Consider the following 26,375-nt stretch of genomic DNA (forward strand, 5'->3'; position numbering starts at 1 on the left):
ATGGAGAGTGGTTAGGCTACAACCCTGCACCAAACCAAAATATGAGTGTGTCTGCCTAGACTGTTCACTGTCATTTGGAAAACACTGCACTGATCTAAAAGAAAAAAATATGTGCAGTGAACAATATGATACGTAAACTGACCGGTTCAACACGTGGAGCGCAGCCTGAAGTTATTCGATCATCAGCAGTGGGGCTCTGTTTTACAGCTGGAGAAAATGTGGTACCAGTATGGGTGATGTCTTGCCACTTCAAATAAGTAGACGTCAGGACTGTTACCAGATGGCTGAGGCCACCACCTGTCTGCAAAATTAATCAACTTGTGGCCATAGCATCATCAAATATCAGACAGAAAATGGCCAATGAAATAGACAGGAAAAAGCAGCGAACTGGCCCATAGAACTTAATGTACACAAATCAAAAAAGTTTGCATCACCTCGCTTCCGAGAGTTCTGGAACCTGTACAGAAAATTGGAATGGAGATCAAAACAAACATCACTTCTACCCTTTTTATTGCTCATGAAAACCACGCATTGCATGTTATAGCACCATACAGCGAGACCTTCAGAGATGGTGGTCCAGATTGCTGTACACACCGGTACCTCTTGAGTTGATGCATGCCTGTATTCGTCGTGGCATACTATCCCCAAGCTCATCAGGGCACTGTTGGTCCAGATTGTCCCACTCCTCAATGGCGATTTGGCATAGGTCCCTCAGGTGGTTCGTGGATCACATCGTCCATAAACAGCCCTATTCAATCTGTCCCAGGCATTTTTGATAGGGTCCATGTCTGGAGAACATGCTGGCCACTCTAGTTGAGCAATGTTGTTGTCCTGAAGGAAGTCATTCACAATGTGTACAACGGGGGCGCAAATTGTTGTCCATGAAGACGAATGCCTGGCCAATATGCTTCCGATATGGTTGCAATATTGGTCAGAGGATGGCATTCACTATCATACAGTCACTGTGGTGCCTTCCATGACCACCAGTGGCATACATAATGCCACCTCAAAACAGCAAGGAACCTCCACCTTGCTGCACTCACTGGTCAGTGTGTCTAAGGCATTCAGCCTGACCGGGTTGCCTCCAAACATGCCTCTGACGATTGTCTGGTTGAAGGCATGTGTGACGCCCACTGCTGAAGAGAACATGACGCCAGTCCTGAGCGGTTCATTTGGCATGTTGTTGGGCCCATCTGTACTGTGCTGCATGGTGTCTTGGTTGCAAAGATGAACGTCGGGAGTGAAGTTGCGCATCATGCAGCTTATTGCGCACTGTTTGAGTCGCAACATGACATCCTGTGGCTGCATGAAAAACATTATTCAACATTGCGGCATTACTGTCAGGGTTCCTCCAAGCCGTAATCCATGGATAGCGGTCATCCACTGCAGTAGTAGCCCTTCGGCGGCCAGAGCGAGGCATGTCATCAACAGTTCCTGTCTCTCTGTATCTCCTCCATGTCCGAACAACATTGCTTTGGATGACTCCGAGATACTGGGCATTTCCCTTGTTGAGAACCCTTTCTGGCACAAAGTAACAATGCGGACGCGTTCGAACCGCAGTATTGACCATCTAGGCATGTTTGAACTACAGGCAACACGAGCTGTGTATCTCCTTCCTAGTGAAATGACCGGAACTGATCGGCTGTCGGACCCCCTCCGTCTAATAGGCGCTACTCATGCATGGTTGTTCACATCTTTGGGCGGCTTTAGTGACATCTCTGAACAGTCAAAGGAACTGTGTCTGTGATACAATGTCCACAGTCAACATCTATCTTCAGGAGTTCTGTGAACTGGGGTGATGCAAATCTTTTTTTGATGTGTGTATAACCACCAAACAGTTCCATCTCGGCATAAGTCGAGAAAGAGCTTTATCTAATGTACACCATGACTAGAAGACCAACCTGAGACCTGCCATTTACTTTTATGGTTGGACACACTGATCTCCACTCCAAAGAGAGAATCACACGTGCAGGAACTAGAGCATAGTAGATGAGGAGTACTGAATAGACTGCTACAGGAGTTGCAAAATGCAGAGTAAACATGGTCAAGTGGTGATATCTGGCACCCGCTTTGAGACCAGAATTTCTTCTGCTGAACTTCGTCTGCCGTGTGTTACCTTAGGAGTACCTAGAGCTAAGTATTAGAGCACAAAACAAATATGGACTATACAGAAATCTGAGCCACATACAAATAACAGAGCTCCTCACTCTATTTGTAGCTTTTCACCTTTTGCTACTGTTAAATTAGCAATTGCTCATAATTAGATGACAAGGGAACAGAAATTTTTGCACTTTTAATCCATATGGAAAAATTCTCAATATTTAATTCTGCTGAATTCTGTATGCTATCAACTATCAGCAAAGAACCTGGAAGAGCAGCTGAATGGAATGGACAGTGTCTCGAAAGGAGCATATAAGATGAACATCAACAAAATCAAAACGAGGATAATGGAATGTAGTCAAATTAAATTGGGTGATGCTGCAGGAATTAGATTAGGAAATCAGACGCTTAAAGTAGTAAATGAGTTTTGCTATTTGGGGAGCAAAATAACTGATGATGGTCGAAGTAGAGAGGATATAAAACGTAGACTGGCAATGGCAAAGTGTTTCTGAAGAAGAGAAATTTGTTAACATCAAGCGTGGACGATAAATAGTTTGGACAAGAAGAGAATAGAAGCTTTCGAAATGTGGTGCTACAGAATAATGCTGAAGATTAGATGGGTAGATCACATAACTAATGAGGAGGTTTTGAATAGAATTGGAGAGAAGAGGAATTTGTGGCACAACTTGACTAGAAGAAGGGATCGGTTGGTAGGGCATATTCTGAGGCATCAAGGGATCACCAATTTAGTATTGGAGGGCAGCATGGAGGGTAAAAATCATAGAGGAAGACCAAGAGATGAATACACCAAGCAGATTCAGAAGGATGTAGGTTGCAGTAGGTACTGGGAGATGAAGCTTGCACAGGATATAATAGTATCAAGAGCTGCATGAAACCAGTCTCAGGACTGAAGACCACAACAACAACAACAACACCAACAGCCGATAGAGGAAAATAATTTATAATTACAGTCAGAGAGGCATAAAATGTAAGCTTTTGAATTTTGTAGAGCTGTGGTACCTGTACAGAGAAAAGTAATGTGTATTTCTATCTGTGGGCTTAAGAAAACTAGCGTTTTCATTACAGTGTTTATTTTTCACAATGAATTTTTACTCTGCACAGTGGTGTGCACTGATCTGAAAGTTCCTGACGGGTTAAAACTTTGTGCTAGACCATGACTCGTACCTGGAACCAATGCCTTTCACGCGCACGTGCTCTTCCAACTGAGCTATCCGAGCACATTTCAGAACCTATCTTTGCGGCTTGACTTCTGACAATACGTCATCTCCCACCTTCCAAACTTCACAGAAAATCCACAGTCCTAGAAGCTGGGATATTGTGGAGATGAGGGATTGCCACAGCCTGGGGGACTATTTGCATAGTTAATTCTCCCTCTGTGATTGAAGTTTCATTCTGGAAGCAATCCTGTGGAATGTGGCAAAGCCATGTTTCTGCAATATCCTTTCTTCCAGGTGTATTAGTCCCACAAGGTATGCAGGAGACTTACGTGGAGTTTGGAGGGTAGGAGATGAGGTGCAAGTGGATGTAAAGCTGGGAGGGCAGGTCGTCAGCCGTGCTCTTGTAGCTCAGTCAGTAAAGCACTTGACCACGAAGGGTACAGGTTGTGTGTTTGAGCTCCAGTCCTGTGCACTGTTTTGATCTGCTAGGAAATTTCACTTGCATTTTTAGTTATGATATCTACAGGGTGTGACCAATAAGTAGTAGGACTGAATTTCTGTAGCACGAATGGAACAGTGAAGGGGGTCGGACCTCCTGGGTGTGGTAGTGGAGAGACCGATATTTTTTCCAGTCACCTGCAGGGAAGCAGAGAGTGAACACATCGAATTTTGTGGTCCTCCGTTCAGTAATGTGGTTGTGTTTCAAGATGGAGAAAAATCTTGAGCAATGCTACGCCATCAAATACTGCATGAAACTCAGGAAAACTGCAACGGTGACACTCAGAATGATTGAGAACACCTATGGGGATGGTGCCCTGAGCCGCTCAACAGCGTTTGAGTGGCACAAACTGTTCCAGGACTGGTGGGAGCTTGTCAAAGATGACCAGTGCGACGGTCGCCCATCAACCTCAAGGATTGATGAAAATGCGGCCAAAGTGAAGGCGCTCCTGGACTCGGACTGGCGCTTAGACATTTGTCTTACGGTTGATGAGTTGGGGATTTCCTATGGTACCATCCAAAAAACTGTTGCTAAGGATTTGGCCGTGCGAAAGGTGTGTGCCAAGTTGGTGCCAAAAATCCTGAGTGACGAACAAAAACTAAATTGCGTGCAAATTTCCCAGGAAATTCTGAACTGTGTCCTAGATAACCCAAATTTTCTTCAAAATGCGATTACTGGTGACGAATCGTGCTGTTTTGAGTACTACTTGGAAACCAAATGCCAGAGCACTGAGTGGCACACTGCCCATTCCCTGTGCCTGAAGAAAGCCAAAATGAGTATGTCGAGGGTCAGAACCATGCTCATCTGCTTTTTTGACTGTCGTGGTGTGGTTCACCGGGAGTTTGTACCCTCTGGACAAACTGTGAATGCTAAATTTTACACAAAAGTGCTTGAAAGGTTGTGCAAATGCATCCTCCGAGTGCAGTGAGACATTGCCGCCTGTTGGAAGCTGCACCGTGACAATGCACCGTGCCACTGTGCACTGCAGGTGTTGGAACACATCAAGCAAAGGGTTGCCACGTTGCTTCATCCTTCCTGCAGTCCAGATCTGTCACCGGTGGACTTCTACCTCTTTGTTTGACTCAAGCTGGACCTCAAGGGACACCAATTTGGTTCCATAGAAAACATCCAAAATGCTGTGATGGCATTTCTAAAGAGGATCACAAAAAGTGAGTTCCAGAAGGCGTACGTGCAGTGGAAATTGCGTTACGTGCATTGTGTTGAAGCACAAGGGTGCTACTTGGAGGAATACTAAGGATTTGTACCAGTTAGATCAATAAAAAAAAATTAAATTAATTCAGTCCTGCTACTTATTGATCACACCCTGTATGCTTTGTGGGTCTGTTAATGGCCTTCCTAGAACTTCATTTATGTAGATAACGCATTTTGAATTTCTCTTTTAAATTCTGTTGCATTCACAGCTAACTTCTTACAGTGTTATACAAGACACACTGATGTAACAGAAGTTATGGGGTACCTCCTAATATTGTGTCGGACCTCCTTTTGCCTAGAGTTGTGCAATAGCTTGTCATGGCATGGACTAAACAAGTTGTTGGAAGTCCTGTACATAAATATTGAGCCATGCTGCCTCTGTAGCTGTCCATAATTGTCAAAATGTTGCCAGTGTAGGATTTTGTGCACAAACTGGCACCTTCATTATGTCCCACAAATGTTCGACGGGTTTCATGTTGAGCAATCTGGATGGCCAAACCATTCGCTCAGATTATCCAGAATGTAATTTAAACCAGCTGTGAACAATTGTGACCCCATGACATGCAGCACATTGTCATCCATGAATTTTCCATCATTGTTTGGAAACATGAAGTCTGTGAAGGGGTGGAAATTGTCTCCAAGTAGATGAAAATAACCACTTCCAGTCAATGATCAGTTCATTTGGAGCAGAGGACCCAGTCCATTCCATGTAAGCACAGCCCACACCATTAAGGAGCCACCACTAGCTTACACAATGCCTTGTTGACAACTTGTTCCATGGTTTCATTTTGTCTGTGCCACACTTGAACTGTACCATCAACTTTTACCAAATGAAGTTCGGACGCATCTGATCAGGCCACAGTTTTCCAGTCATCTAGGGTCCAACCGATAAGGTCATGAGTCCAGGAGAGGTGCTGAAGGCGATGTTGTGCCGGTAGCAAAGGCACTTGTGTAGGTCGTCTGCTGCCGTTGCCCATTAACGCCAAATTTCACTCTACTATCCTAACAGATATGTTTGTCATGCGTCCCACATTGGTTTCTGTGGTTATATCATGTGGCTTTGCTTATCTGTTAGCACTGACAGCTGTAATGCAAACGCCACTGTTCTCAGTCGTTAAGTGAAGAACGTTGGCCACTGCATTGTCTTCGGTGAGAAGTAATGCTGAAATTTGGTATACTTGACACTGAATATTGAATTCCCTAACGATTTCTGAAATGGAATGTCCCGTGCATGTGGCTCCAATTACCTTTCTATGTTTCAGAGGCTGTTAATTCCCATCGTGCAGCCGTGGTCGTGTCGGAAACCATTTTGCATGAATCGTGCTCAGTACAGATGACAGCTCCGCCAATGCACTGACCTTTTATACCTTATGTTTCCAATAACGCTATGACCTGTATACGTGCATATGACTATCCCGTGACTTTTCATCTCAGCATATGTTGTACTGTTTGGTCCAGGTGTTCGAAACTATGTAACTTGCACTTCTATCTGAGCTGCAGATCATTCTTGTAGACAGCATGGATGAGAGAGCCTTAACACAAGCTTTCTAATTGTTGATGCTCTTATTAGCATAAGATTACTAATTAGATAAAGCTCAAGTGTTTCACAGGAACTGCTTTTCTTACATCTATGGGATATGAATTTGCTAATTTGTACATGCATTAGAACCTCTGTAAGTTGTGTTGCTGTGATTCACTTTTTTGTTCTGTCTATTTTTATAACTGTCCGTAGACGAAGATGTGTGTCCGTAGATGAAAATGATGTGTGCCTGTTCTGCGCAAAAAAGAGAGCATTCACTATGTTGTTCATTGTTGTAACTTGTGATGGCAGTTCAAACAGCGTAACGATTTCTCGCAGGGTTTCTGGGTGCCCACGTGCCACACAAGCTGCAATGTGAGTTCTACAATCGATCGTCCTGCATCAGCCAGGGCTTCGGCTGCGATGCTGTCCAGGAGTGTGCAGTGCCGGACGCTGGGAAGAACAACTACTGCTACGTCGTCTGGAGCAACAACAGCTTGGGTGAAATTGTCGTCTCCCTCAAGGTGACTCCTTTTGTTCTCTTGCAGGTGTGAGCTTTTCTTGTCCCAGAGGACAATTATGTCAGAAGAGTGCTTTTTTTGTTCCTTGCTTCTCTAGTTGTGTTACATGTGATACATGAGGTAGCCTTGTTGCAGGGTTTAGAAGCAATTGAGAGAAGCTAAGTTAATACAGCTTGTGAGATTGAGATGCAAGGTATATGAAGGGTCGGCCAGTGGCGTATATAAAATTCCGTGTACATGTGGTAAAGTTTATGTTAGAACAACGAAAAGAAGCGTAAATACACAGTTAAAAGAACACAGAAGTCTTTGCCGATTAGGAAAAACAGATAAATCGGCTGTAGCAGAACACACTTTTCAGCCGGGAAATCATCGAGTGAAGTTTTCCGAAACAAAAATTTTATCTACGACGACGAACTATTACCCACGTCTTTGTAGAGAAGCAATTGAAATATATAAACATACGGATAATTTTAATCGGAAAGAAGTGACCATGAAACTTAGTGATATTTGGACAGTAGCACTACAGAATTGCTAGACAGTTTTATCCGTGACGAGATTACGATCAATAGTTAAGTTTTATCTCTGACAAAGATTATCTCTGCATATCACGTGTAACTCTGGTCTCGCCCACTTTCTACGATATATAAGTCGCTCTCAGACGTCCGACCCGTCAGTCGGCAAGACTCACCGGAGGAGAAACACCCCTCTGAAGATGTCCAGCGCAGCTCTGGACGAAACGTTAGGAGCTGAAGAGTTTCATGGACCACGACCTTACATCCCGGAAGGTTTACCAGAAGATATGTCAAGGGTAACCATAAAGCTTTAATTACCACCTCAGAACATTCCAGCTGAGATCCTGAGAATTGGTGATGGTGTTAGTCCTGTTCTACATATATAAGTGCGACACTTTTTTTTCCGATGTGGGTGACTTGACAGAAACCTCAGTTACTGAGGTTCGTATTTTGCTGATCGAGAAATGTTTTGTGCCAAAAACCACCTCCTCATCACTCTGAAAATGTCTATTACAACATTTTTTTCATCCAAGGAAAGCGGAAGAAGTAATTCGCTGCCACGTCAGGAGAATCTCGGATGAGGTAAATTTGAGAGGGTAAAGAAGCAACATGGGTGTTTGTGTCTGTCTCTGCAGAATGAGCTGGAACACTGCCGTGGAGCAAACACATGCCCTCGAAGCCAAAAAACACTCGGCATCACCTTGTCAGATGATGGTTGGGACTTAACTTTTTTTCGATGTGGTACAACATGATAAAACGTTGTAGTATCTGTGCTGTTCAGAAGTACGCCGGCCGGTGTGGCCTTGCGGTTCTAGGCGCTTCAGTCTGGAACCGCGTGATCGCTACGGTCGCAGGTTCGAATCCTGCCTCGGACGTGGATGTGTGTGATGTCCTTAGGTTAGTTAGGTTTAAGTAGTTCTAACTTCTAGGGGACTGATGACCACAGAAGTTAAGTCCCATAGTGCTCAGAGCCATCAGAAGTACGATGCGAAGTTCCTCTGAACATGCATGCTTGTCCAAAGAAACTGGCACTGCAGTGACTATAACTGTTACGAAATGCATGAAATGTATTCATATCTGTGAATATGAGCAACCATTTGCTGTATAATGGAATGACGACAATGAAAATTTGTGCTGGTCTGGAATCTCCTCGAGATAAAAGTGGGAAATCTTAGTTTGAGTCCCTGTCCAGCATAAATCTTCATTGTTGTCATTCCATTATACAAGTGATTGTTATTCATATTCGCAAATGTGAATATATTTCATGTATTAACTTTTTTCAGTTGTAGTGGGCTGACATTTTTACTGCTTGCTTTACTGCTTTGTGTTAGAATAGTGGTGATTATTAGGTGGCCAAAGAATTTGAATTGGCCTGAGCCACCTGCAACATTTCTGCTGCTACCTCAGTTTGGCACGATTTTTAGTTGGTTATGAACACAGATGGGTGAATTTAAAATTGTTGGTTGCTAAACAGCTTGGTCATCAGCTTCCTTTCTCAATATTGAAATACTTTTGTACGATTAGTCACTCTTGTTTAAACAAAAAGCAAAGGCCGTGTGATTCCAAAAACAGCCATAAAAATTTTAACATACATTCTGTGGTATATCTGTTAATATCACTGTCATATGTTAATAGTATTAATGAAACAGTGGATGGCGTAAGAATGGCTGGTTGAATGCAGACCGAATGGGATGCATCAGTCACTCAAAAATATGTTAAAATATTAATCCGATTAAATTGGACAGAAGCCCTGATGCCACACAGAATTTCAACAATTTTCTTGCTATTGTCTCCTCATTGCATAAAATTAAGGGTAAGTCCCTCCTGTCAGCATACAAAATGCACAGCACTAAATTGTGACGCATTGCAATTATTACACCTCAAACACTGCCATAAGGTGACACTCTTTGTACTGTGAGAGATAAGCAGTATCATTGGGCAGTGTCCGATACGAAAGCAACTGAGGACCAGTTTTCATCTACTTTGAGTTCGAAAGGAAGTGCGCCAAGATTGAATAGTTGGGTTGACTGACTGGAGCTTGTCTGTTGGGATGTTTCCAGCCACTGTCTTTCCTACTAATGTATCAGCCACGACACAGCAGCCTCGGGTGAACGCTGTGCTGAGCTACAGTGTTTCCCTGGCAGACTGCTTTAGCTATTCATTGAGCTTCCTTGGTACCCTCGATTCCAGAGTGTCCAGGTGCCCAGCGAAAGGCCACTTTCTTCCGCCTTAGCGAGAAGTGTGTAGTGTCCTGTACCATCTAAACTACCCCATCTCCTGGTTGCATTTGCTGAATTGTATGTACGGCACCGAGAAAGTCATTCCCTCGGCCACAAAATCTCATCTGCTCCAGTATGCCAAGAAATGGCTTGTTGGTGGATTTTAACGGTAAGATCAGGGGAGGTAACAGAGCTGCTAACACTGTCCTGTTACTTAGATCCACCTTGTGCTCATCTATACTCCAATAAAATGCTGTTAAAAACCTTTTTTTAAAACTATAGGTATAGTTTTGATGTTATTGTACTCTGTCATGTCCAACTTAAATGTGGACCTAGCAATCTTCTGGGGAGTTGTGAGCCTTGACAGTCATGTTCAGGATGTGCGAGGTATCGAAAACTGATTCATAACTAATGAAATCAAAAATTGATTCGTAATGGATTTTCACTTTTTCCTCCATATCCTCCAATGTGGTATGGCAGTCTTCCACAGTTCTTCACAGAGAGACAGTCTGTCACTTCGTTCTTCGTGATTCAGAGTGGAAATTTAAGTGCCACCTAACCACCATATCATATGTTGGTGCACTGTTGCCATATACATCCACGAACTCAGTAATGATTTTTGGTGAGTAATTCCATGTCTAATATAGAAGATCACTTTGGATTCTGTAGAAATATTGGAACACGTGAGGCAATATTGACCCTACGACTTATCTTAGAAGCTAGATTAAGGAAAGGCAAACCTACGTTTACCGTATTTACTCGAATCTAAGCCGCACCTGAAATTTAAGACTCGAAATTCAAGGGGGGAGAAAAGTTTTAGGCCGTCCCCAAATTGAAACAAAGTTGGTCTATTGTAATATGAGAGACAATAGGTCGAATCAATGACGATACAGCTACAGTAGTTTGGTTCGAGTCGTAAGCTTAGCAGTTAAGGTTCATCAGGTAGCCATTGCTATGCGTCAGGCACTCCGTCCATATTTATACGGGTACCCTTCCTTTTTCACGTGCTTTGCCTAGTTTGAATTGAGTGCTTATTTTTCTTTGATCTGATAAGGGCCGTATTCTTTGTTATAGGTGTCTACGTCACTCTAAGCTGAAAATGCATTACTGTACTGTGCCGTGCATTGTTTGTCGCATTCTGATAGTGCGTGTTTACGGACTGTCGCCGCTCGCGGCATGGCTTGCTTTTGTGCGTGCTACCACCGCTTACAATTAAAAAAAAAAAAAAAAAAGAGGGATTGTCTCATTAGCGAAACAATGGCAAGAGACTGCTATTTGTTGTTACTTACACTACTACTTTCTTTGATAATGATCAACAAGAACCAAATAATACACTGCGTATGATACATGATGATCTGAACGAAAGTTTAGAGAAAATTTTTCTCCGATTGAAAATCGTTGCAGGCGCCTCTATAGTTCATTACATTCTGCACAGAAATTAGAGTCATCTTAGATTTAAAAATCTAGTCAATTGCCGTGCTTCATTTCTGACTTTATCACTATTAGGCATAAGAATAATACAAATATAAACATGACATGATATGTATATTCTTCCGCGTTTGCTGTTGTCTCACTCTAGTTTCGTAGTTTATTAGGCAGACAGGATGTAAATGAAGTAGCAGCAAACATGAAACAATACATGGAAAATGTTTATATTCGTATTATTCTTATGGTGAAGAGAATACTGCATGTGATTCACAATTCATAAAAGTTCGTATTAGCAACCATCTCTTCTCACAGGAAGGAAAAAATTCAGAACGTAGAGTTGGCCATATTGACAAACATCCCACACAGTCTTGCCAGTCGGATTTTCGTAGTACATTGAAATGCTGCTACATTCGAAGATGAACAATACGGAATTTGTATTTACTTCGTTGGATAATGTACCAAAATGCAGTGGTCGAAACTCGGGGCAGAGGGAAAAAGCTCGTCTTCCACCCTTTTTTTTTAATTTATTTACTGACGTACAGGTTTTGGTGCCAGTATTTATCTTTGTGCCTACAAAGCATGCCATTGTAGCACTACATGTATTCGACGGTAGAAGTTAGTTGTGGCGGCACCCACCAACATTTTTCAGAACTTCCGCTTGCTTTGCACTTGATACTAAGCCGCAGGTGGTTTTTGGATTACAAAAAACCGGGAAAAAAATGCGGCTTAGATTCGAGTAAATACGGTATAGCACTTTGTAGACTTAATAGAGAAAGCTTTTGACAATGTTGACTGGAATACTCTCTTTCAAATTCTGAGGGTAGCAGGGGTAAAATACAGGGAGCGAAAGGCTATTTACAATTTGTACAGAAACCAGATGGCAGCTATAGGAGTCAAGGGACATGAAAGGAAAGCAGTGGTTGGGAAGGGAGTGAGGCGGGGTTGTAGCCCCTCCCCTATGTTATTCAGTCTGTATATTGAGCAAGCAGTGAAGGAAACAACAGAAAAATTCGGAGTAGGTATTAAAATCCATGGAGAAGAAATAAAAACGTTGAGGTTCGCCGATGACATTGTAATTCTGTCGAGACAGCAAAGGACTTGAAAGGAATGGATAGTGTCTTGAAGCGAGGATAGAAGATGAACATCAACAAAAGCAAAACAAGGATAATGGAATGTAGTCAAATTAAGTTGGGTGATGTTGAGGGAATTAGATTAGGAAATGAGACACTTAAAGTAGTAAAGGAGTTTTGCTATTTAGGGAGTAAAATAACTGTTGATGGTCGAAGTAGAGAGGATATAAAATGTAGACTGGCAATGGCAAGGAAAGCGTTTCTGAAGAAGAGAAATTTGTTAACATCGAGTATAGATTTAAGTGTCAGGAAGCCGTTTTTGAAAGTATTTGTATGGAGTGTAGCCATGTATGGAAGTGAAACATGGACGATAAATAGTTTAGATAAGAAGAGAATAGAAGCTTTCGAAATGTGGTGCTACAGAAGAATGCTGAAGATTAGATGGGTAGATCACGTAACTAATGAGAAGGTATTGAATAGAATTGGGGGGAAGAGAAGTTTGTGGCACAACTTGACTAGAAGAAGGGATCGGTTGGTAGGACATGTTCCGAGGCATCAAAGTATCACCAATTTAGTATTGGAGGGCAGTATGGAGGGTAAAAATTGTAGAGGGAGACCAAGAGATGAATACACCAAGCAGATTCAGAAGGATTTAGATTGCAGTAGGTACTGGGAGATGAAGCAGCTTGCACAGGATAGAGTAACATGGGGAGCTGCATCAAACCAGTCTCAGGACTGAAGACCACAACAACAACAACAACATATAGAAAATGATAACTACAGGCTATACCATTTTGCTTTGGCTCCACTAGTGGTGAGCTACAGTACTGCGGCATATGGATATTGAAGTGTACCAGGGCAGTATATGTTCCTAGAAACAGACAAAAAGCTAATTACTCAATTTTAAGTATATGACATGGTAATTGAAACTTCATGGCTGTCCTTCACATGTCAACAGAATGATCTGTTTGTTCCATGTTTTCCACACTAGTGTATTTGGCTTACATAAGATATAACACGGTGGCTGCATTATGAACTAAAGCAGCAGTTGTGTCGATGGTGGAATTTAGATTCTACAGGGCATGTCTGGAAAGTAAGTACTGATTGGGAAAAACTCATAAAAACATTTTTTCAAACGAAAATCTGTTTTTACAAGAAAGAATCTACGGCAGAAAAATCTGAACGCCATGATAAAATTAATGCAGAATAATTAAATTTTGGGAATACATTTGTCTAGGTAATGTATTTAAGTGATTAATGTTCCAAGATCCACAGGTTAATGTAAGCTGAGAAATGCTGGTACATTAATAGCCAGTGTAACCATCAGAATATTGATTGCAAGAATACAATCGTGCATGCATTATGTTGTACTGGTTAGATAGTTTGAGGGAAGGAGTTCTGGATGTCAGTTTGAGGGAAGGAGTTCCACGTCTGGTCCACTCGGTTGGTCAGTACAGGGATGGTCGATGCTGGGTGTGGATGACACTGCGTTGTCGTCCGATGGTGTCCCCTACGTGCTCTATTGGAGACAAATCTGATGATCGAGCAGGTCGAGGCAATGTGCTGACACGCTGTAGAGCATGTTGGTTTACAACAGCAGTATATGGGGGGCATTTCCCTTTAGAAAAGACCCTTCAGAATGCTGTCCATTCGTGGCAGCACAACATGTCAAATCACCAGATTGATGTACAAATTTGCAGGCATGGTGTGTGAGATAACCATGAGAGTGTTCCTGTTGTCACACGGAATCGTGCACTCGACCGTATTGCACCTCGTAGGTCCAGTGTGTCTAGGCTGCAGGCTACGTTGCAGGGGCGCACCTGACCTATTCCTAACACACACGTGGCCATCACTGGCACCGGGGCAGAAACAGCTTTCATCAGAAAACACAATAGACCTCTACTCTGCCCTCCGATGACCTCTCACTTGACACCACAGGAGTTGCAAAGTTTCGAGGCTGATCGTGACAATTTTTTGTCGAACATTACCACAGGTGATGAAATATGCGTTCATCACTTTGAACTGGAAACAAAACGGCAATCCACGGTGTGGCACCACACCACTCCTTCTCCGAAGTATTAGTTCAAAGCCACATCACAAGCCGGTAAAGTCATGGCAACGGTGTTCTGGGATGCTGAACAGGTTTTTCTGTTTTGATGTCCTTCCTGATGGTGCTATGATAAACTGTGAAGTGTATAACGCTACCCTCAGGAAATTGAGGAAATGACTTCAGCATGTTTATTGTCACAAAAATGAAAATGAACTTCTCCTTGTCCGTGGCAATGCAAGGCCTCACAAAAGTCCAAGCACCTGAGAGGAGCTCACAAAACTTCATTGGACTGTGCTTCCTCATCCACCCCACAGACTGGGTCTCACATCCTCTGACCTCCACGTGTTTGGCCCAATGAAGTATGCACTCTACAGGAAGCAGTATTTGTATGATGCAGCAAGTCGTTGCCTCCGACATCGAGTAGTTGAGTGGGACCGTGCGGGCATACAGGCTCTCCCAGTAAGGTAACATAAGCCTGCAGCATTGAACAGATATTTAGGTTGAAAACTAGTTGTTTTATAACCAGTAGTGTGGGGAGTAATATGGTGTATTGGAACCACAAATAAATCAACCTACTTTCAGGAAAAATGTGTTGCATTACTTTTTGAATGCCGCTCGTATGTTGCATTCTTATTCCTTGCTAGTGCATATTGATCACACGAGGAATCTGCAAAAAGTTTGTGGGATTAGGATACTGAGTGGATCACATTTCGAGCAACCATGTCCAATGAAAAATTTTGTAAGATATTTGTGTCTTGTGTGATTTGATAAGAAATCCACTAAAAAAAAAAAGATGTTCTGTTAAACTTTCTGCAATTCGCGGTATTTGGAAGTAGGTAGAATGTTATTATTTTCAACAATGTATTGGAATATAACAGTGCCAACAACTGCCCAAAAAAATGTATGTTACTGGAATTTTTTGGCAGTATTTTAATGTCAGGTCATATTGACCTGAACAGTGTATTTGTGCAGTAAAAGTGAACAGAAGAGCAAGGTTGAGGCAAATTCTGTGACAGTTCCTTTAAAACAGGATGGTCACTTTGCTTCCCTACCCTTTCCCAAGCTGAGCTTGTGCTCTTATGCTCAGTCCTTCATGACCTCATCATCAATGTGAAGCTAAACTTGAATCTCCCTTCTGTGATATGTAATGTGTAATGTCATCTCCTAATGCATGTCACACCTAAATTTGTATTCACATTGTCCTGACTTCCCAACTTGGAGAAAGTGCCAATTACTTTATAGTTTCAACCATCTACATTTTTTCCTGTTTTTTCCCCAAGTATCATTATAAAAACAAGCTATAATTATCACTCGATTTCCAGTTTGTAACAGAAAGTAAGATTTTCTCCTGTTATTAAAACCTGAAGAGATTTTGCTTACACCCTTGGGGTTTCCTGATTCAGGTTTTGCTGATTGCATGGGTAGTTGCTTGGACACAGCAGTGGATGTAGGTGGTTGCTTGAAAACAGTGATGCATGGTACCCTGCCCCTATACTTGTCAAGCTAGGCTTGTTCTCGGTCTACCCAATTCACAGTGAGATAACTGTTATCTTTATATCTTATGCAGTGCACTGTTTTCCACGACCACTTTATCTGTGGGTATTCAGCGGAGTTCAGTTGTCGAAAGCGGAGTATAATTTCCTTGCTGTGTGTATAGTCTGATCTTTTTGCAATTAAAAAAAGATAGATTTTGTAAAATTGTATATTGCCAATGAAAATGGGTGACTGATTGATTATCTTCTTTTTTTCTTACAACACAAATACAAAACATTTCATAATGCATAAGTTGTTTAGTGTGTGCATGAACTGACCTGATTTGTCCCATAAATGTTCAGTGGGATTCATGTTGGGTGATCTGGGTGGACAAATCATTTGGTCAGATTGTCCAGAATGTTTTTCAAACCAGTTGTGAAGAATTGTCACACAGTGACATGGCACATTATCATCCATAAAAATTCCATTGTTTGGGAGCGTGACGTCCAGGAAGGGCTGCAAATCACCTCGAAGGACCCGAACATAACCATTTCCAGTCAGCGGTTTTTTTTTAGTTGGACCAGAGGACCCAATTCATTCAACATCAACACAGCCCGCATCGTTAAGGAGCCACTACCAGCTTGCATAATGCCTTAGTGATAACTTGGGTCTGTGGCTTGATGGTGTCTCCACCACACTTGGACACGACCATCAGATTCTTACCAACAAAAATTGTGACTCATCTTACAGGCCACGGTTTTCCAGTCGTCTAGGGTCCAACCCGTATTGTCGCGAGTCCAGGAGAGGTGATGCAGGCGATGTGCTGTTAGCAAATGTACTCGTGATGGTCATCAGCTGCTGCAGCCTATTAATGCCTAATTTTGGTGCACTGTCGTAATGGATACATTTGTTGTACATCCCACATCAATTTCTGCAGTTATATGATGCGGTATTACTTGTCTGTTAGCACTGACAACTCTAAGCAAATGTCGCACTTCTCGGTTGATAGGGTCGTTGGCCACTGTGTTGTCCGTGGTGACAGGTAATGCCTGAAATTTGGTAAACTGGGCACACACTTAACACTGTGGACCTCAGAATATTGATTGCCCCAAGAATTTCCAACTTGGAATGTCCCATGCTTCTATCTCTGACTACCATTTCACATTCAGAATCTGTTAATTCTCGTTGTGTGGCCATCATCTTGTCAAAAACCTTTTCACATGACAAATGACAGCTCCGCCAGTCCACTGCCCTTTTTTTACTTCGTGTATGCAATACTGCTGCCATCTGTATATGAGCATTTTGCTATCCCTCGGTTTTAGTCATCTCAGTGCATAAAAATGGAGACAGAAAGTAATTACAGAATCTATAAAATCTGCAAGTAACTATCTGCATATTGATGAAACAGTAAAAATTATGCCTGGAAGCACATACTGCAAGCTGTGACAGAATGTTCATGTTGCATTGTCAAACATAAATGCAGGCAACACTAAGTAGAGGTCAAGGTTGCATAAGCAGAGTGAAATCTACACTCTGCATATTCGTACCAGTCTGTATTTGTGACAGCAAGCTACCTTGGCAGATTTTATGGCCAGATCCATTAGTATAATATCAGTAAGCCACAGATACATTCAACAATTGATCACCTGTGTATAAAACAGATTCAGATGTCAATTACTTAACAAATAAAGTAACGTGTTAAATAGTAAGTAAGAGAAAGTTCACAAAATGTTTGAAATTATGTTTAAAATTTGTACAAAGTTACTAAGTGTTGTCGTTATGAAACACTAGATGAATATTGTGTGGATGATTTGCATTCTATTTTAAACAGAAGAAAGTTTTTCCTGCACTTCAGTGATGTGTAATATCTCCTGAAGTACGTGTCATACAATATATAATTTTACAGCTACATTCAGTGATGTACGCAGGTACTGTCTCCAAACCGTGTTGCGAATAGAGTTGGTACTAAAGAAGGAATGTCTGATGCTGAATTTTTACAACATGAGCAGCAAAAATATATTAAGCAATAAACTTTTGTCCGTTCATCATTGTGTAGGGGGAGTCAGCTATAAAAATTTCCGTAAAGATTTGAAATTGGGTTCTAACTTCATTGTAAGTCACCAAGTGCTCTCATAGTGCACATAGTTTATACCTGTAATATTTGATTTATTGTGTTAAATCTTTAATACCACTTAATTTTAAAATTTTAAATTTGCTCAATAATTATATGAAATACTAAAAATCAAATTTTTGTTGCGCTGGAGGTTGTTAGACAGACAACCTGCAACTGATACCAGGTTCTGGCATAGTTGCTTAGTAACATGGATGATGATTTTATTGAACAACATTATAAAAAGTTAAAACAATTTTTAAATCTCAGCATTTGTCCACTCTTCTACACCAGTAGTGATTTGGTACATAAGATTGAAGCTGTTGTAGCTATCCTTATAGAAAAATGTTTTGACATGTGCTACACTCTCACACATTGTGCTTCCATTACAGGGCTGCTTCTTAAGCAATGTACAGTGCCAGAACCGGACGGAGTGTGTGGAGCAGAACGAAAACCCAAATCACAATGTCTTCTTCTGCTGCTGCGAGAGAGACCTCTGCAACCACAACTTCAGCTGGCAGCCGCAACCTGCTCCACCTCGGCCCACTTCTTTCCCCCGTGAGTGACACAACTTTTGCAACAAATTCTTTTTATTCATAACTTAAATATGCTGCTTAGTTTACCTGCGTCTAGATCCATTTCTGCAAATCAACGCGCATTGCATTGCAGGTGGGAACATCCCACTGTAAAGCATGTTAGGGGTTTTTTTTGTGCTCCATTCGTATATTGAGTGTAGGAAATATGACTGCCCAAATACCTCTGTGCACACTGTAACTAATCTAATCTTGTCTTTGCTGTCCCCGCGGGAGTGATACATAGGAGACTGTAATATGTTCCTGGATTCATCACTTTACAAGGCTCGTTCAGTAAGTCCTTAGAAAAAGAGAGAACAACAAGTCTTTTCGGGAAATTATTTTTTTATGTTTCAGTATAATCCGCTTTTAACTCCATACATTTTTCCAATCATTGCTCCAACATTTTTAAGCTGTCCAAGAAAAGTATTTCAGAAGGTCGGCAAAATAGGTGGGGGGGATGAGGCTCCTTGGTCAGTGTGAATTGCTGTCCGCTGAGCCCTTCTTACAAAGTTTGAAAACTAAAATAATATCACTGTTGGTCAAATCTTACAAATATGGTTGATGTTGCAATGATTTGAACCTTTAATTCCATAATTTTGGCCATCAAAGCTGTATAGGTGTGCGTCCATACACTGTTGTGATGGAAGAGGATATTTTTCTTTCTCAAACGAGGATGTTTTTTAAGGTTTTTTTCACTCAACTGGTGCACTGACGCATAATGCTCTCCAGTTATTGTTTGTCCCTTTTACAAGTAATTGACACAGATGATTCCAAGTGCATCCCAAAAAAATGTGGCCATCACATTTTCAGCCAGTTTCACCACCTTCGCCTTTATAAATCCACTGTTTTGATTGTTCCTTAGTCTCTGGAGTGAAGTGTATTGTATCCACGTTTCATCCACAGTTACATATTAATGCAGAAACCTGATAGGATTTCAACAGAAAAGTATCGAAACAGTCTCAGCATTGACCGTACGGTCGCATTTATTCTCCAGTGAGAGTAAATGCAGACCCGTCTTCCCGAGGTGTTTTCCAAACATTATTTTTTGTGCAAAATTGAAAACACTTTAACTTGCTCTATGCCTCAGGCCTCAGTTGTTTTGCACATTTTGTTTCAAAGATCACTCGAAACTACATCATTTATTTTGTCAATTGTTTGGGGGTTGATAACTTTCACTGGACAATCTGAATAGTCATCATCTTTTGTGGACTTATGGCCACATTTAAAGTCATTTACTCAGTTGTAAACTGTTGTAAACACAGTAGCAGATGTGCAACTTTGTCCAATCCTGCCTTGAACTGTTTCGGTGTTAAGCCTTGTAAATAGAAGTGTTTAATCACTGTTCTGTCTGGGTACATTGTCATCCTGTCGAACAGCTGCTCAAAATGTGCACCATGCCATGGATGCAAGCCAGTGGTGACAATATTATGCTATGGGGGACATTCATTTAGGCTTCCATGGGTCCTGTGGCAATAGTTGGAGACATCTTGACACACATAGACTATGTGAACATTATTGAAGACTATTTGCTTCTGTTCATACTCAATTCTTTTTCCAATGGTGATGGCGTCTTGCAGCAGGGAAGATTGCAAGTTTGCAGTCAGCTCAAGATGGATAACCTATAGTAACAGATGTTAACAGTTGCTGCAGAAGATGGCCATGCAAACAAACGTATCAGCGAGATGTCTTTATCTGAACCTGTTGCAAAGCCGGCCGGGGTGGCCAAGCGGTTCTAGGCGCTACAGTCTGGAACCGCGCAACCACTACGGTCACAGTTTCGAATCCTGCCTTGGGTGTTGATGTGTGTGATGTCCTTAGGTTAGTTAGGTTTAAGTAGTTGTAAGTTCTAGGGGACTGATGACCTCAGAAGTTAAGTTCCATAGTGCTCAGAGCCATTTGAACCCTTTTTTTTTTTTTTTTTTTTTTTTTTTTTTTTTTTTTTTTTTAACCTTTTGGGATCAGGCAACAACTCCATGCTGACAGACCTCCAGTCTGAAATTGATGAGAATTGCTTGACCTGCACATAGACATCCAGTACCACATACCATATTTTATGGAGTATAAGACACACCTTAATTTTTAAGCCTTTTTAATAACATTTTTACCAGTTTCATTATTACATTGCAAAACCCAACTAAAAAAAATTCTTAGTTTATAAAACTGAACTGACCTTTAAAATCGCAGAAAATCATCATCTGGACTTTTCTTCTTCTTCTTTGTTGTCATTGTTGTCATCTTCATACATAAGATGGTGTTCACTGTCATCGAGAATGTGACTTATACCACACTTCTTGAAAGATGCGACAGAAATGTCTTTTCACACTCTATACCATGACTGTTTTATCCAATGTTGCCATTGTTGTCCTCCTCATATATAAGATGGTGTTCACTGCCATCGAGAATGTTACGTATGCCACACTTCTTGAAAGATGTGACAGTAATGTCTTCTTACACTCTAGACCACGACTGTTTTATCCAATGACGCACTTGTTTGATTGTAGTTCATTTTAAAACTCCCTTTGGTGTGAATTCATGTTGGGTTTCACCCATCATCCATTTGTTCCATTTCTCTCTCTGTGTTGTTGTTCTTGTTGTTGTCTTCAGTCCAGACTGGTTTGCTGCAACTCTCCACACTACTCTATCCTGTGCAAGCCTCTTCATCTCCAAATAACTACTGCAATTTACATCCTTCTGAATCTGCCTAGTGTATTCATCTCTTGGTCTCCCTGTACTATATTTACCCTCCACACTTCCCTTCAATACTAAATTGGTGATCCCATGATACCTCAGAACGTGTCCTACCAACCGATCGCTTCGTCTAGTTAAGTTGTGCCACAGATCCCTGTTCTCTCCAATTCTATCCAGTACCTCCTCAACAAAAGTACCAACAAGAATGGCGAACAAAAGTGGCCAAGATGTAGAGAATAAGGAGGAACTCAAGAATATGTGGAAGGAGTATTTTAAAGAACTGAACCCGAATGGAGACCTGGATGAGGAGGAACATTCTGAGGAGAAAAAAGAGGAGGAACAGTAAATAGAAAAAGACCTTACATGAGGAGAAGTGGAAGAGACATTGGGCAAGATGAGGGTAGGGAAGTCATTGGGTCTGGATGAGCTAAGTGTAGAGACGGTGAGAGCAGCAGGCGAGGTGGGGGTACAGTGGCTATATCGAGTAATGAAAATTGTGTGGGGACAGAAGATGATCCCAGAAGACTGGAAGAAGGGAATAATTGTTCCGATCTTTAAGAATGGAAATAAAAAAGAGTGCAAGAACTATTGGGGGATAACACTGATGTGTCATTGTGGAAAGAGCTTTGAGCAAATTTTGGAAGCACGAATTTGGGTAAAATTAGGAGGAGAGATGGGAGAAGAGCAACATGGCTTTAGAACAGGAAGGTCCACAGTGGATCTAACTTTTGTTGTAAGACAACTGCAGGAATAACACTATGAATATGGAATAGATCTACTAATGACCTTTCTGGACATCGAAAAAGCATATGATAGTGTACGTAGGGAGCAGAGGAGTAGCAAAACAGATGATTTGGAAGATAAGGGAAATGTACCATGGAAGTATGAGCTGTGTGAAAGTGGGAGGGGAGAGATCAGCTTGGATTGAACAGAAGAATGGCTTGAGGCAGGGAAGTGCACTTTCACCATTACTCTTCATTGTAGTGATGCATGATATAATGAGTTCAGTAGCACAAGTAATTGGCGAAAGGAAAGATGAAAACTGTGGTGTTTGCAGATGATCTGATGATTTGGGGGAATAGGGAGGAGGAAGTACAAGAGCAGTTAGACGTATGGGAATGAACAGTACAAGAATAGTGCAAGTCAGAGTGAGATGATTATCACAACAAGAATGAAGGGGAGAGGAACAATTGGAAGAACAATTGGTGAGGAATGATTGAGGAGAGTGGCGAGTTTCAGGTACCTAGGAAGTCTGATACAGGAAGATAGAAAAAATGACAGAGAAATAAACAAGTGGGGGGGGGGGGGGGGAGAAAAGCAGAAGCATTTGGAAGAGTGTCAGAAGCCTGACCTGGAGCAAGGATGTACTCCAAATCAGTAAATAGGTTATATACTGGTCATACTCTGTCCTAATCCTGACATATGCAAATGAAACCTGGGTTATGAAAGGAAGAGAGAGAAGCAAAGTACAAGCAAGTGAGGTGGAATTCTTGAGGAACAGTTTTGGAGTAACAAAGATAGACAGGTTAAGAAATGAGAGGATTAGAGATTTAATGAAGGTGGAACTGTTACAGGAGGAGATAGAGAAATCAAGGCTGAGATGGCATGGGCAAGTGAATGGAGGAGAAGATGATACCCAGGAGGATACACGAGATGACACTGGAAGGACAGAGACGAAGAGGGAGACCAAGAGACAGATGGCTGAAAGGAGTGGAGGAATGCATCTACAAGAAAGGAGAGGACTGGACCAAGGTGAAGACAGAGAGATGGTGGCAAGACAAAAGACGATGGAGAGACTTATGTTCCAAACAGACCTGTCCAGAGGCTGAAAACTGTCCTAGATGATGATGATGATGATGATGATGATGATGATGATGATCTCCTCATTAGTTACGTGATCTATCCATCTAATCTTCAGCATTCTTGTGTAGCCCCCATTTTGAAAGCATCTATTCTCTTCTTGTCTAAACTAGTTATCATCCATGTTTCACTTCCATGCATGGCTACACTCCATACAAATACTTCCTCTCACATATACATTTTAAATGGTGTATTTTTCTAGACATCAAGAGGATACAATTGTGAAGCAAGTCCTCCTGGAATAACAGCAAGCTCTTTATTTCCCTGTCTCCATTTCTCTTTCACAGAATTTCTCAAATGACTACTAAACTGATCTAGCATGAGAAGCGAACTCTTCTTCAATAAAGCACCTTTTCTTCCCTCCCACACTCTGTTAATCCATAATTTCATATCAGCCTTGTCCATCCAACCCTTGTCACGTATGTGAACAACACCTGGCAGAAGTTTAGTACCATCAGCACAGCATGAAAGGATGACAGTGTAGTGCATTTTTTCATGTCCACTTGTTTTTATAGTTACAGTTTTAGCACCTTTCAGGCCAACAGTTGTGTTACTCGGCATACCGAATCTCAGAGGACTTTTGTCCATATTCGCTATTTGGCTTAGTTCCGCACTGGTTCTCTTTCGATGTTGAATAATAAAGCAATGGAAAGACTATGATTTCTCTTCATGTTCTTGTGGCATTTTCTGAGATTTTTTGGTTCTGGTTTGCATTTTAAGCCCATGATGCTTCATAAACCTGTTATCACCAACCAACTCCACCCTTAAAGTCTGTAGCACTAGCTTATGAGTGTGTATTGGGATCATTTTTGTGTTAATTCCAATGCCATATTGATTGTGTCTTTGAATCCATTTCAATACTTCACTTTTAGTTCTGGCCATTTTGCATTTGACAAACTGCCTATTGGCTTCTGTCTCGGGTTCTTCGGCCGACGTTCATCTAATGATTTTTCTGACGTTTCGCCAGCACGAGTGGCTGGCATTGTCAAAGCTTCACCCTCCATTGCCGGTGGTGAACTGGAGCCGAGCTCGTGGCCGCAGACTATATGTACCTGGCGCGCCAACGTCCGAGGGCTTCTCCGCGGTCATTTCCGGTGCGGTTCTCCTCTTGCTACCTGCGACGGTCGTTCGCTGCAGTACGGGAACTATACCTATGGAGAACTATACCTATGGAGGACATCATTGCCAACACCGAAGCAGCCATTCGGACCCTTCCTTGTGAAAGGGCAGAGGAAATACGCACTGAAACAGCCAGGATACTGCGCCGAGCGAAACCACCAGCTGGCAACCTGAAGAAAGAAGAGGTACAAGCCATTAAGAATCTCAACGCCGACAAGAGTATATTGGTACTGCCTGCCGATAAGGGGAATGCGACCGTTGTAATGAAGACTGAAGATTATGAGCAAAAGATCCGAGACCTATTAGATCCGACGACATACCGAAAACTAAGTGCAGATCCGACGCAGCGTATCACTCGGAATACGAATCGATTAATCAAGGCGTCTTCTCTGCCAGCGGACATACAGAGAAACCTGCGCAACACAAAAGCCCTACCACCTCGGCTGTATGGATTACCCAAGATCCATAAGAACAACGTTCCACTGAGACCGATCGTTAGCGCTCCTGGCTCACCAACGTATAAACTGGCAAAACACTAGGCCTCTCTGCTCCAGCCACACGTGGGGATGACCGACACATACATTAAGGACTCAGGACATTTCATTGAGAAGCTGAAGGAACTGAAACTTGCACCAAACGACATACTGGTCAGCTTTGATGTTGTTTTGTTATTTACGAAAGTGCCACTCAGTGACGCTCTGGAGCACATCGGTTCCATGTTCCCGCAAGACATCAAAAAGCTCTTCCATGCATGTCTCACCACGAGCTATTTCACGTGGAATGATGATTTCTTGAACAGCCTCCATGCCAACATAACATTTACCATGGAAGTAGAAAAAGACAAGAAACTGCCATTTCTAGATGTGCTGGTCACAAGGGACGGCGAAAACCTGGGACACAACGTGTATCGAAACCCGACACACACGAACCGATACCTGCACGAACTGTCAAACCACCACTCGAGCCAGAAAAGAGGCATGATTAGTACGCTCGTAACGAGAGCAGGACGAATATGTGAGCCGCAACACCTCAAACGAGAAATGCAACACCTGGAAACTGTTCTGAGGAGCAATGGGTACTCCACAAATTACATTAGAAGTGTAACAGAGCCAAACACTTGGCGAAGTAAGGAACCAGAAGAAGAAATGTCGGGTACGGCCTTTCTGCCATGCATTCCCAGAGTGACGGACAGAATCGGCCGTATATTGCGCAAACATGGCGTAAAGACAATTTTCAAACCGACAAGGAAGATCAAAGAGTGTCTTAGATCGGCGAAGGAGAAAAGAGACCCACTTGCAATGTCGGGAATATACCGTATACCATGCACATGCGGAAAAGTTTATGTCGGAATGACTGGACGATCAATTAACACCAGGATCAAAGAGCATAAGCGACATTGCAGGTTGGGGCAGGTGGAGAAATCGGCCGTGGCAGAGCACGCACTGAATGATACCGACCACGTAATAAAATTCGCCGACATGGAAGTTCTGGCTGTAGAGAAGCACTATCACACGCGCTTGTTTAGAGAAGCTGTAGAAATACAAAAACACGCGAACAGTTTCAACAAGAAAGAGGAAAGCCCTAAGGTAAACGGATCCTGGCTTCCCATACTGCAGCGAACAACCGTCGCAGGTAGCAAGAGGAGAACCGCACCGGAAATGACCGCGGAGAAGCCCTCGGACATTGGCGCGCCAGGTACATATAGTCTGCGGCCGCAAGCTCGGCTCCAGTTCACCACCGGCAATGGAGGGTGAAGCTTTGACAATGCCAGCCACTCGTGCTGGCGAAACGTCAGAAAAATCATTAGATGAACGTCGGCCGAAGAACCCGAGACAGAAGCCAATAGGCAGTTTGTCAACAAGTGGCCACGAAAGCCTTAACAATTTTGCATTTTGCATTCAATCCTCTATTTGCACATTTAGTCTTCCTCATTTTTTTTTCAATTCTTCTTTACTAGCCCACCAATTGCGAATGGTTTTTCGCTGTTGTTGGAGGGGCGATGTGTCATTCAGTTGCTCTGTTTCCATGTTATTGTGCATATGCTGTTACTTTCAATTTATAGCCTGCATCCTACGAATACCTTATATTTTTTCCATTACGGAACTAGCTACTAACAAAAACATATACTGTTTCGTTTCAGTTCAAGTTCACTGGCACCGTTGACTACAATGAAGCATCGTAGGCTAGAGAGTGTTCTGGGTTTGCGATGGTGGGGCAGGAGGAAGACAGAGTTAGCAAGCTT

The 26,375-nt window shown here is 42.2% G+C and overlaps 1 protein-coding gene across 2 annotated transcripts in view; it reads left to right on the forward strand.

Moving 5' to 3' along the window:
* The window catches only part of LOC124552424 (activin receptor type-2A), a 109,459-nt gene that overhangs the window by 23,553 nt on the left and 59,531 nt on the right, over positions 1-26,375 (forward strand). For both annotated transcript variants that reach the window (XM_047126696.1, XM_047126697.1), the window contains exons 2-3: positions 6,848-7,032; positions 18,284-18,449. In XM_047126696.1, the coding sequence (XP_046982652.1) occupies positions 6,848-7,032; positions 18,284-18,449 (351 nt within the window). The remainder of the gene's footprint in view (positions 1-6,847; positions 7,033-18,283; positions 18,450-26,375) is intronic.

The sequence above is a fragment of the Schistocerca americana genome, chromosome 10, assembly GCF_021461395.2.
Source record: "Schistocerca americana isolate TAMUIC-IGC-003095 chromosome 10, iqSchAmer2.1, whole genome shotgun sequence".
NCBI classification, from domain to species: domain Eukaryota; kingdom Metazoa; phylum Arthropoda; class Insecta; order Orthoptera; family Acrididae; genus Schistocerca; species Schistocerca americana.